Source organism: Syzygium oleosum, unplaced genomic scaffold (genome assembly GCF_021117445.2).
Source record: "Syzygium oleosum isolate NSW1041296 unplaced genomic scaffold, Sole_v2.1 Sole_v2.01, whole genome shotgun sequence".
Lineage (NCBI taxonomy): Eukaryota > Viridiplantae > Streptophyta > Magnoliopsida > Myrtales > Myrtaceae > Syzygium > Syzygium oleosum.
The window spans coordinates 5453047-5465967 of NW_026607485.1; the positions used below are offsets into that span (position 1 = coordinate 5453047).

The 12921-nt window shown below is 38.3% G+C and overlaps 1 protein-coding gene across 1 annotated transcript; it reads right to left on the reverse strand.

The window, feature by feature from the left end:
* Positions 1–909: 909 nt before the first annotated feature.
* Positions 910–7860, reverse strand: LOC115665151 (disease resistance protein L6-like). Its single transcript, XM_056319921.1, has 7 exons — positions 6855–7860; positions 5393–6488; positions 4819–5160; positions 2897–4738; positions 2178–2491; positions 1475–1636; positions 910–1141 (listed from the first exon to the last, which is right to left on the reverse strand). Exons 1-5 carry the CDS (start codon positions 7415–7417, stop codon positions 2378–2380), a joined length of 3957 nt encoding a protein of 1318 aa, XP_056175896.1. The 5' UTR covers positions 7418–7860; the 3' UTR covers positions 910–1141; positions 1475–1636; positions 2178–2377.
* Positions 7861–12921: the final 5061 nt, after the last annotated feature.

Genomic DNA, 12921 nt, shown 5'->3' on the forward strand with positions numbered 1-12921 from the left:
TGCCTGAATATCATAGATATTTCCCCCGGCGCATTCGATTGTTTCTTCTGGTCAACATCATAAAAAAGGAAGAGAATTTCTTCTCGAAATTCTAAGTGCTGAAGTGACCAATGGAAGAGATTATCTTCAATAATGAACAATGTGAAGCACTAAGAATTTCGAGATCCTTCAGCACTTGATATTCAGCGTTGAAGAATTCAGTAATGCCTGAATATCATAGATATTTCCCCGAGCGCATTCAATTGTTTCTTCTGGTCAACATCATAAAAAAGGAAGAGAACTCTTTTACTAGATAGCCTACCTTTAATTGTCTTGATCCCTTCATCAACATTACTTATTTTAGTCAATTTCCAGTTATGGGCATAGGAGATGAGTTGATTCTACAAGTACCAAATGCCCTTGAGCTCTGAAGTATCACGATTGTTAGAAACAAGGCAACAGTGCTCAAAACCATGTGAAAATTTATTATAGGTAATTTTGGCGAGAGTTGACTTTATGACACCGCCCATTCAATTGAATTCCAACAATCCGTGTTTCCTGCTTTGTGAGCGCCTATCATACTCATGAGTAAGACTAACTTGAACACCATTTTCACATCAAAAAGTCCATGAATTGGTTTTGGCAGGCGCAACTAAGACTGCTGTGAACACCTCTTTCAGCGCACACAATTTTTCTCCCCGTGCCCTTCTAGTGTTTCCTCGTAAAGGAATATTTGGCTACTGATAAGCAAGTTCTATTGCCTATCAATGAAGAGAACACACATACAGATGAAGAGCAATATTCATTCTTATAGCCCCACAAAACGGATTAATAAGCAATTAGGTTTGCTTAAATAGTCCTTTTAACCCCAAAAACATTACGTGCGATGCCCCAAATTGCACAATGCATCCCTTTGCCCTGCTCTAATGATTTCTCTAGAAAAAAGGGCCAAACATTCAACTAAAACTTCAAACCGAGTTTAACAGATTTAACAATTTCATCAATAGGCAACGACTTCCGTCACTAATATTCAAGTTTCTGTCACTCAACAGGTGAATACCACCCCAAGATTGTGAAAGGGAATTTAGTTGACATTATATGTCATCCTCATTTTCCTTTATTTGGTCTTCATTTGTACAGCCGCCCCATTAGCCGCAGCTCCCTGCATAGAAAGCTCTCTGTAAGTTTCTCAAACTCTAATTTCTTTCAACAACATTAGAAACCGGCAAAAAAGCAGGTTGCTGAGATGTCTCCCTTAGCACTTCTTGTCAATCTTAAACCCTAAAAGAGTGCTCTAGTACAGCTTGAGGTGAATGGAAGGGCTTCTATTACAGAGAATCACCTAGGCACAACCATTTCCAGAAGATGTAGGTGATAATGGAGTTCACACAAGAATCCATTTACATGATTTCTGACCCCAATGAGACGTATCATATGTCCTATGCACCAGTAATACTGAAATATTAGCCTTTGACTATAAGGTGATTTATGATACCTCGGAGAAGCTAAGTAGCTCCTCTATCCTGCCACAGATGGAAGTTTTTCCGGGCAAACTATTGATGCCGCTACCCAAGTGAAATTCGTCTTTCTTCATTTTATAACTTCTCCCTAACATTTGCAAATCTCAGTAAGAAGCACACCTATTCTGGACAATAAACTGAACATAAGCATATCAATACAGAGTGTCTGTCTTCTTCACAGTTGCAACGATGAGTTGATTATGCCGTAAAGTTCCAGGATGAGAACCATAGTTATATGACCTTCCAGCACACATTCCATCTAATTGTTTACAGCATAACAAAGTTATCTCCAAAGCAAAGCGAGGTTATCAACTTCGAAATATATGAAGCAGCAAATCGACAAGGATCTCTAATAATTTGTTACATGTCAAATAAAAACTATGCAATCGAGATGCATACCTCCAGCTGGGAAACATAAAAGCAAGGAGAAACCATCCAAATAATATATAGCCAAAAAAGCCAAACCAAACAAGGAAAAGAGAACGAATATTTGAAAATAATTAAGAACCTTCTGGTTGTACGGATGTATCACAATTTCAATACCTTCATCAGATTTTCAGTCATCAACTCATGAAAAGGTAATTAAAAAAGTGCATGTGAAACTTTTCTGTTCATATCTGAGAAAGAATTTGATTGCAGAAAAGGGAAAACAAATATTTGTCAGATGAAATAGGTTACCTCAAGTTGTTTAAAGTTTGAACATGAGGCAACAATTTGTGGTCGTGGATCAAGAAGCTTTCAAGAGCAACGTGCACTTATTCCTCATCTTCTCCCTGAGATTCAGATTCGTCATCTTCTCCCTCATCTTCAGATTCAGATTCGGCATCATCTCCCTCAAATTCAGATTCGTTGTCTTCTCCATCATGTTTAGATTCAGATTATCTTTCTTCTCCGTCCCATTCATTGTCTTCTTCCAGAAATTCGACTCCCTTCTCCGAGCAAAGCGAAGAAATTGCCTCCACATCTAATTTCTTGCACCGATTTATTTCAACCTTTCGTAGTCCCATCAAGCTCGATAGATTAGGCAACTCCTGTAAAGATTTACAAGTATCAATCTTCAATTTTTCCAAAGATTGTGGTAGTTCGCCTTGAATCTCAGCCAAACTACCGCAGTGACTTATGCAAACCTCTCGCAACCCCTTCAAGCTCGACAGATCAAGCAACTTTTCTAAAGATTCACAGAAAAAAATCTCCAATTTTTCCAAAGATTGTGGTAGTTCGTCTTGAATCTCAGCCAGATTACCACATCTACTTATGCAAACCTCTCGCAACCCCTTCAAGCTCGACACATCAGGCAACTTCCGTAAAGATTCATAGTCATCAATCTCCAATTCTTCCAAAGATCGTGGTAGTTCGCCTTGAATCTCAGCCAGACTACCGCATCTTCTTATGCAAACCTTTCGCAACCCCTTCAAGCTCGACAGATCAGGCAACTTCTGTAAAGATTCACAAAAAGAAATATTCAATTTTTCCAAAGATTGTGGTAGTTCGCCTTGAATCTCAGCCAGACTACCGCAGCTACTTATGGAAACCTCTCGCAACCCCTTCAAGCTCGACAGATTAGGCAACTTCTGTAAAGATTCACAGTCATAAATCTCCAATTTTTCCAAAGATTGTGGTAGTTCACCTTGAATCTCAGCCAGACTACAACAGCTACGTATGCAAACCATTCGCAACCCCTTCAAGCTCGACAGATCAGGCAACTTCCGTAAAGATTCCCAGTAATAAATCCTCAATTCTTCCAAAGATTGTGGTAGTTCGCCTTGAATCTCAACCAGATTACGATAGCTGTCTACATGAAGACATCTTAGTTCGTTTGAATAACTTAGACCACGTAGGATCTGCAGCTGGTCAAAGCCTAAAAGCCACAAATCTCGTGGTTTCATCCGAGCATATGCAAGAATTGCCCCCTCATTTAATTTAGCGCAATTTTTTATTACAACCCGTTGCCTACCCACCAAGCTTGACAGATCGGGTAAATTCAGCAAAGAAGGACATGAATAAATATACAACCCATCCAAAAACCGTGGTAGTTCCCCTTGAATCTCTACCAGATTAAAACAATAGCATACATCAAGACGCCTCAGTTTGTTTAAATTGCTCAGATCAGGTAGTATCTTCACCTGTCCAAGGCTCTTAAGGTCCATATCTCGTAGGCCGTCCAGACAACCAAGGCCTCGAATCTCTGCAATTGCAGCGCCCAAAATGCCGAGAGATGATAGATTCTTCAAATTCGATAGATCCTCCATCGAGCAAAGTGAGTCGCAACCTTCCAAACGTAAGGAGGATAAACTTGGGGGAAGACTCGGGAGGTGACGCAGTTTAGTGGTCGAGAGGCGAAGTGACTCGAGCTGAGGAGGAAGGGCTGTTGGTAAGGTGGTAATCCCGCACTTGAGGTCAAGTGACTTGAGTTGAGTAGGGAGGCTTAGGTCTGTTGGTGAGGCGGTCTCACAATCAAAGCGCAGGGCCAGAGACTCCAGATTGCTCAAGTTCCCCATCCACCGTGGTATTGGATCTTCCACGGGCCCATATGATTTCCCATCATAATCACGTCCCCTAAATCTCAGATTCAGTTTCTTTAAATTAGTGAGGTACGAGAGATCTGGAAACGTGTCCATGCACAACTCCTCCAGCGATAAATCGATGAGACTTTCAGGAAGCCTCAGTGGTAGCGCGTATATATCCACCCCATCCAATCTCAAGATCCTCAGGGATTGATTTCTGGAGATGCAATTGCCAATATTCACATGGCAACGCTCGGGAGCAAACATCCTGTTCCTGCCGACATGTATTTCTTCGAGCTTCTCAATCGTCCAAAAGGCATCGGGTATTTTGCTTATGCCACTATGCTCCATCTTCACTACTTTCAAATTTTTCAATTTTCCGATGGAATCGGGTAGTTCTTTGATCCTCGTAATAGATATATCCATCTCAATCAGCGATTCCAAATTCCCGATTGTATCCGGAAGCCTCTCCAACAATCTGCAACTTCTCAGAGATAGGTATTTAAGGCTTGCAAGATCTCCACCCAGCTCACCTGGCAGCCTCTGAAGATTCTCACAATTACTTACATCTAAGGAAACTAAGCGTTTCAACTGACAAATCGATCTATCAATTTCGGTCAATAATGGACAACTCGATAGGATCAAACGTTCTAAATTTGAATGAACAGAGAAGTTGGGGGTTCTCTTCAAGTGTCGGCAATAGGACAGATCCAGAACTTTCAAATTCTTCATCACCTGTAAAAGAAAAATTATGCAAAGATTACTTTTGAATCTCATAAGACGGAATAATAAGTGTTGTCTAGCATATAAGATACCTCCATGTGCCTCCACCCCTTCCAATCATCCGTGATTTCACTGGAAGAAAGATCAAGAAAAACCACATCCTCCATGGAGAAATTTGTAATGTTAAATATTGGGGGAATACGACGCCACGAAAGCCAACGTAATTGTGGAAGGAGATCTGAATTCTCATTAGCTGAAGGAACATTTGATGTCAATTCATGCCAAAGAAGCCGCGCTTCTGCACAGAAATTTTCCATCGAACCGCCCACTTCAAGGAACCTTAAATATGATAGGCTCTCAAAGCCCTCATAGGTAAAGCGATACTGCCACTGATTGTCCAAATTGAGACATAAAGCTTCAACTTTTGTTTTCCCCTGCCCAAAGGTAAAATTTTAACACAAAAAAGTTGAAGGGAAACACATTAATTCAATTCCACTATATATAGCAGTTGAAGTTCAGTGCTATCATTCCTGTAATCTTAAAGGAGCAAAAATATAGGTTGAGGAAGTCGTAATGGTGCTAAACAACACAAAAAGTAACTGGCTTTTTATTTTTTGAAAAAAAAAATCCATAAATACTAGGAATTTATATTGGGGGGTATTTTACCTTACGTCTCCTCAGCAAATCCAATGCTTCCTTAGGATCCCACACCCTACTTTGCTTCTCTATTTTCATCTTACTTTCTTGATGAACTATTTCTCTTCCGATGTCTCTGAGTTGGTCATGCATCCACACTTTATTACCCCATCTAATCTTTATCAAAGACATGTTCTGCAGAACCTCCATAACTTCTTCTGGAAAATATTTAGATTTTTCCCAGAAATGAACCATAATGTCTTTGTCATATCCAATGAAAAAACAAGCTATATCGAGGAATATATGTTGTTGTCGAACTTCTAATGCATCAAAACTTATTTTTAGCTTACTCTGAACATCCAAATGAGGAACTTTTTCCAACTGCTCCAATTTGTCATCCCACTTTTTCTTATCAATGCAAGGTAAAAGTGAACCTATGACTTCAAGAGCTAACGGAAGGCCTCCAGCAATGCCTATCGCCCTTTTGGATTGGTCGATATGCTCGTCTAAAGGAGAATCTCTTCTGAAGGCATGTTTGCTAAAAAGTTGTAGAGATCGAGCGAAATCCATGACATTAACCTCATAAAGATTGTCCACTTTGGTAAGCTTAAGAACCTCTTTGTTTCTAGTAGTAATAATGAGTTTGCTCCCTTTACCAAACCAATCATGATTTCCTATGAGTGCATTCATATGATCCTTTTCTTCCACATCATCGAGAAGAAGGAGGACTCTTTTATTAGACAACCTGTCTTTAATGGTCTTAATCCCTTCATCAATATTTCTTATATCTATCCATTTCGTGTTGAGGATGTCAGAGATGAGCTGATGCTGCAAGTGGTGAATGCCCTTGAGTTTTGACGTTTCACGGACGTTAGAAAGGAAGCAACAACCCTCAAAATTTTTTGAAAGCTGATTGTAGATGATTTTGGCAATAGTCGTCTTTCCGATGCCACCCATTCCATGAATTCCTACAATCCGTGTTTCACTTGTCTCAGCACCAATCATTTCCATGATTGCATCCACATGGTCGTCGACACTGACCAAGTAATCTGATACCACCAAATAAGCCCTTTTCAATTCTCTGAAAACCTCCTTGGTGAGTTTTGTTGCAAACTCGCCTTCTTGCCTAGTGTTTGTTGGAGGTCAAAAGGCAATGAGTTAGAAAACTGTGTTGAACCAACTATTTTCTGACAAGACCAAATTGAAAACTATAGGCCTATTTGAAATGTATTCTTCAACGATTTATTCCATTGTAGGTGAATTAGCGGTGGCACTTGGGGTTAACGAATGACCTGAACTGACAAAATGTTGCTGGGAATGAAATGGGACAAAAATGGGATTGTGCCATTAGTTAGTGTGATTTGACGATATAACTTCAATTGCACACAATTTAATTTCAACAAAACTAACACAAATCTAGAAAAGAGACCAGTTGAAATGTATCCAGTTCAACGATACAAGGCACATGAGATGTAATGATAAAAGCAATCACCTGTTGGGCATGCTTTGCAGGTTGTGTCCGTTTATTTCCCCAACTGCACGGAGAGCATCCTTCCACTCTCTGATGGTCTTTTGGTCATATCGCTTCTTGCTTTCATGTGAAAGAAAGGCCTTTTCATAATCCCCAGTTTGGTACCGAACCTCTGCAGGCGCAACATCATAAAAAATAGGGATGATCTTTTGTCCCCCATTATTCTTGCACTCGACCATTTGGACTACCTCCTTGAGACACCATACACTAGAGGCATAATCTTTCGAAAAGATAGGTATTAAGATCTTTGACTGCTTAATTGCTTGGAGAAGTTCAGGGGCAAACTCTTCCCCTTTGCGGAGATCTTCGTCATCCTTAAATGCACGGATTCCTGTAGCTATCAGACTAGTGTAAAGGAAGTCAGTAAAACCTGCTCGAGTATCTGGTCCTCTGAAGCTCAAGAATACTTCATAGTCATATGAAGTAGCCATTCCTTGACCTTCTGTTGAAGTGTGAGTAGAAGAAGCGCCTCCTGCTGTTCCATCATTTTCACAGATGCGTCTTTTTTTGGCACTCCCCTCCATTTGATCTCACTTGATCTTCTCTTCAAGGAACAAAAATTGAAAAGTATAGCAGCAAAAGCAGTGGCAGCTAGAGATGGAAAAAGTTTAGAAGCCAGAACTAACAAACGGAGATCTCTGTGGGTCATTAAACGTGGAAGACAGGGTTGGCTAAATATGCAGAGAGTCACGGTCTCCAGTTTGCTACAATTGGTCAAATAAGAACGTTTCATTACAGCCTGTCAAAGTTGACGAATGCAGGTTTTTTCAACACCAAAGTGGCCCCTCCCAACTCAATTGTTCTCTTTTATCTTCACCGTCATAACGCAATTGAAAAAACAGGAAGATACAATTGCGGAGTAAATAAACTAGTGGAATTCTAAAAAGATGGGAGCAATCGAGTGCTTTCAGTTATTATGCTCTTGAATTTTAATAATCTTTGTCTTTGTGGAGTTTCTGACAACACCGCGTTGCGTTGAATGCCCCACGCACTCGCCCGCGGCGCGTTTTCGCTTGTACATAATTGTAGGGTCACTTTCGGGGTTTGGGTGTCGAGTCGGGCCTATTTTGGGAATTGTTGTTCCACGCGCGCAGATAAATGAATTATTGGTGTGATTCCTTTTTGTTTTGGTCGATGTGCGTTTCCTTCTTGAGAAATCTGGTTCACGGACTGTTCGTAGTCCAAGTCTTCGAATACTTTGACTTTGCCCTTCTAGTTCTGTGAGACACGCCTTCCCCCGCCGCCCCCCCCCGCGCCGTTCTTTTATTTTATTTTTTCTTTGGAGAGTGGTAGCTATTGCAATTTTTAATCTAATGATTGTATTTCGATCCAAGGCAAAATTATATGTATATGGCAATTTCGTAATTTCCATTTAGTTAAATTAGATAGTATCAACTTTTCTGATGATTAATAACACAATTTGTTAGACTATTTGAAGATCAAAGTTTCTTTGAACAGATTTTGTTTGTTTTGCAAGTATTTTTCAAGTTTCTAAATCAATTTTGTGGTAACTGAACATTTTGTGTTTCCCCATAGAAAATAGCCACTTCGCAACTAAAGTTTCACGATATTGACTTGACGACAACCAACATAAGCAGCAGCTACCAAAATCATCTTCTATCAACCATTCTTTAGCTAACCAAAGTCACCCGTAAAGAGTTGGCACGTACAATATCATAAGCTTTTCAGAGTCCGGATTATGATCAATCCAACGATGAATAAACCGAGCATTGTCTCCCCTCCATTGATCTCACTTGATCTTTTCTTTGAGAAATGTTTCAAAGATGAAAAAAGTTCAAAAGCCCCACTTATCAAATGCTGCCGGCCAAAAAAAAAATCATTTATCAAATGGTGGCCGCCTATCAATCAACTATCAAAGTAATAAACCCACTAGAGACCTCAACCGGCGTTCACGGCGAAAGTGGCCAGCGAGAATCCAAGGAAAATATGGTTAAAAAAGCAAAGTGATAATGAAAAGACATAAAGCAATACAGCAAAGAAAAAGAAGATGGGTCATCCTAACGCGGAAAAGAAGACCCTGCCAATGCTTTAGCGTGCCTTTTTGTTGTCGGCAAGATTTTTTCCCTTACCTAGAGGAATTTATTTTCATAGTTATATTCATGAAAAATTGTCATTGAGATCCTGTTTTACCATCTTCTTTATTTAACTTAGGGTCAGTTTGTTTAATGAAAAATCATTTTTGAGAAAAAATTTCCGTACTTTTCCGGTATTTGAATTACGTGAAATTATTTGATCAATATAAAATGTTTACCATGGACTAAAAACAATAAGCTTAGAGAATAACAATTTGGTAAGAAGGAATCGTTTTTCCTGATCTCTTGCTACGTTGAAGTGAGAAGAATATACTTCATCAGTGCTAAATTTTCTTACATTCCCAAAAACAAGATCATATATAATACTTTACAAATATGGTTTCATAATTTTTATCCTAATTTCTTTGTAATCGTTGTTATTTTGATGGGATTACAGATTAAACAAAGACGATATCGATTCGAGTTTATTAGTCATTATATGTTACTTTTAACGATACAAGCCGCCTTTAATGGATTTCACTTATTACCAATTACGATAAAATCAATTTTTTCAACTTGTTTTCACCATAATCAATTTTTTTTAATTTACTTTCTATGAAATTAAATTTCCTAAAAACATTTTCCTATGACAAGAAAATCCTCACCGAGATAAACACACTCTAAAAGTTTGTTTTTATATGATTTTCAATTTTCATATGATGATATTTGATCGGAGGGAATCGCAAGATGAATCATTGGTGTGATTCCTTCTCGAGCAAGTTGGCTCATGGACTGTTCGTAGTCCAAGTCTTCATAGACTTTTGACTTTGCCCTTCTAAACCCGTGATGTTTCAGTCTTCTTGCAACAACCGTACGCTGTTCTGTCTTTTTTTCTTCTCTCTTTCCGAGAGTGGTAGCTAATGTTAATACTACGTTAAAACGAGGCATAGGGAGCTTAGGTTTTAGATTGTTGGCGTCTGCATCAAAATCAAATCGACCAATCTCTTGCAACTATTAATCTAATGATTACATTTCGATGCAATACCAAACTATATGTATATGACACATTCCATTTTCATTTAGTTAAATTAGACAGTATCAATTTTTTTATTTGATTGATGCCATGATTGGCCAGATTATTTAGAAAATAAAGTTTTTGCTTGCGAGTATTTTTCGAAGTTTCTAAATCAATTTCGCGGTAACTAAACATTTCATGTTTCACGATAGAAAATAAAATCTCGTTAGATCCGGAGGTGTAAAAATGTTCCATTCCTGAATTCATAAGTTCTTAAGTCTTTTCAGACATAAATCCTAGTGTGACCAACAAAAAATTTAAGATTGAAGATATTAAATCACGATGACTCGATGAGTAAAAAAAAACTCTTGGGAAGTATCAAATTCCCCGAATTGAGACCAATGGAAAATTAAATTTGTTCTTTGATAGCTTTAGCTTTGATTATACTCCACTAAATTTTTGGTTTTTTAAATCGGACTCCTTTCATTCGAATCGAAATCGAGCTTCCTCCATTAGTTCAAAAGCTCGGGGGAAGAAGAGAAAATAGGTGGGATCCCACTGCATGACTCCTAGTCTTATCAAAAGAAAAGAAAGACTTTTCGTATAGATGTGTGGGGGCCTTAAGTATCAAGACCCTTTGTTCCTCCTTCACCACAGAACATTAAGGAACTAATAATAGGAAGATTTTTTTGAATGACCTTTTGGTAGGTTTTGAACTTGGAAAAGCCAAAGGATTGGCTAAATATGCAGATAGCCGTGGGCCAGTTTTGCTGCAAAATTGGTCAATAAGGATGCTTCCTCGAAGCATCGCTCCCAGCCTATCAAAGTTGACAATTATTTGCGTTCCTTAACGCGGCAAAATCATTGGACATGTGATGCAGATATTTTGGGGATTGCAATCAACTTTTGCCACCCAAACAAATAAATGGGCGGATTCATTCAAAGTCGAAGTCAACAAAAGCAGACATCAAACTTCCAACCAAGTTCGTTTCGTCCCATCCTAATCAAGGTGAACTCCGGCCAGTCCAGTTTGATGGGCTGATCGGGCCAAGAAATAAAACCAAGAAGTAAAAGACAAGTGCTGTGATGGCATACGATAGACAAGGGGCCAAGGTAGAAACTCTGAAATTATCTACTAAACTTATTTGTCAAATCTGCGATATAGACATCTTGCTGCAATATAAAATCGAAAGGTCAGGACTTTTTTCAAAGAAAATTAAGATTCCATGTCAACTTAATACAAAACTGAAAATTTATGTTCTCCATGATAAAGTAGAAAGTTAAGCACATTTTTAATAGCAATTTGGAAAGCTCAAGATTCTCTAGATCTGGAAAATTTAGTTTTTCCAAAAATGACTTTTTTATAAAAGAAAATGAGAACCGTTTGTATTTTCACACTTGTATAGTATCTATTTTCATGAATCCATTCATTCACTTGCTAAGATGATTTGATCAATATCACTTAATAAATCAATTTTAGTATACTTATTAACATTACTTGTAAATAACCCGGATTTATTTTGTTAAACTTCAAATGACGAAAAGCCCGTGCTTATTGAGTAAAAGTGCACATCTTTTTTAACAACATTGATGAAAAAAAAACCACATATGGCTAGCAATTGTAATTAAATTGCCATTAAGTAAAACCCGTCATGCGAAACGGCGAACGTGTGTTATTTTACAAATTATCATTGAAAATCTCCAGAAATTATTGAATTTGTGTTATGGAATCATTCATCAGATGCTGCCGGCCAAAAAAAGGAAATCATATAATCAAATGGGGGCCGCCTATCAATTAACTATCGAAGTAATTAACCCGCCGGGGACCTCAACCGTCGTTCACGATGAAACGCCCGAGAGAATCCGAGGAAAATCTTGTTAAAAGAGCAAAGTGATAATAATGAAAAGATATAAAGCAAAGAAAAGGAAGATGGGTCATGCTAGTGTGGAAAAGAAAACCCACCAACGCTTTTTAGCGTGCGCCTCTTGCGTCATCGGCAGGACTTTAGTCAAAAGTAGCCCGCAAGGCAAAAGAAAAAGAAGAAGAAGAAGAAAAACAACAACAACATGAGGATGCGTTTCGGTGGCAAGAAATCATTCATTATTGCTCATTCCTGTTTTGCCCCTTCTTGTCCCGAGGAATTCCTTTTCATAGTTATATTCACGAGAAATCATCCTTGAGATCTTGTTTTACCATCTTCACTTTTGTTCTGACTTTAGTTGTGGGGGCTTGGATATCTGGAAGAAAGTAACAATTCTTGTAATCGCACGAAAGCTTATAGTAAATGATTTTGGCAATAGTCATCTTTTCGATGCCACCCATCCCATAGGTTCCGATGATTCGTGTTTCACTTGATTGAGCACCTATTATTTTCATGATTTTATCTCCTGGTGATCGACACTGACCAAGCAGTCCAAGCCTTTTTCAACTTAACTTTTAAGAAAAGTGGAATGGAATATTTTCTTGCTTTGCTTTTGTCTTTTTTTGCTACGCGCTCAAGACCTTAACATATGTCCACCTTCTTTTTAGCATTTCACTTTTTCTCTTCTGCTTTTCGGGACAAGATAGCATATGAAGGGATATGATTGTTCACTTTGAATCTCTTTATTGGCATCAATTATGTGGTCTATCGTCATACAAATCTGACATTTATCAACGACTTCTTTTTTCTTTTTTTTTTGGGTCTGGATTTATCAACGACGTTAGCTTGCAAACACTTGCGCAATTTTGTTCCGAAGGGTAATACTTTACAAATAAAAGAAAAAAAAAAGATGAAATTGTCCCCCACAGTCTTCCTCGTTTATTTAACTTAGGGTCAGACTATTTGATGAAAAATCATTGTTCGGAAATTTTTTTCTGTACTTTTCAGTGTTTGAATTACGTAAAACTATTCAATCGATGAAAAACATTAACCATGGGCTAGAAATAATTACCTTAGAGAAAATGACTTGGCAAGAAGGAATCGTTTTCCCTGATTTA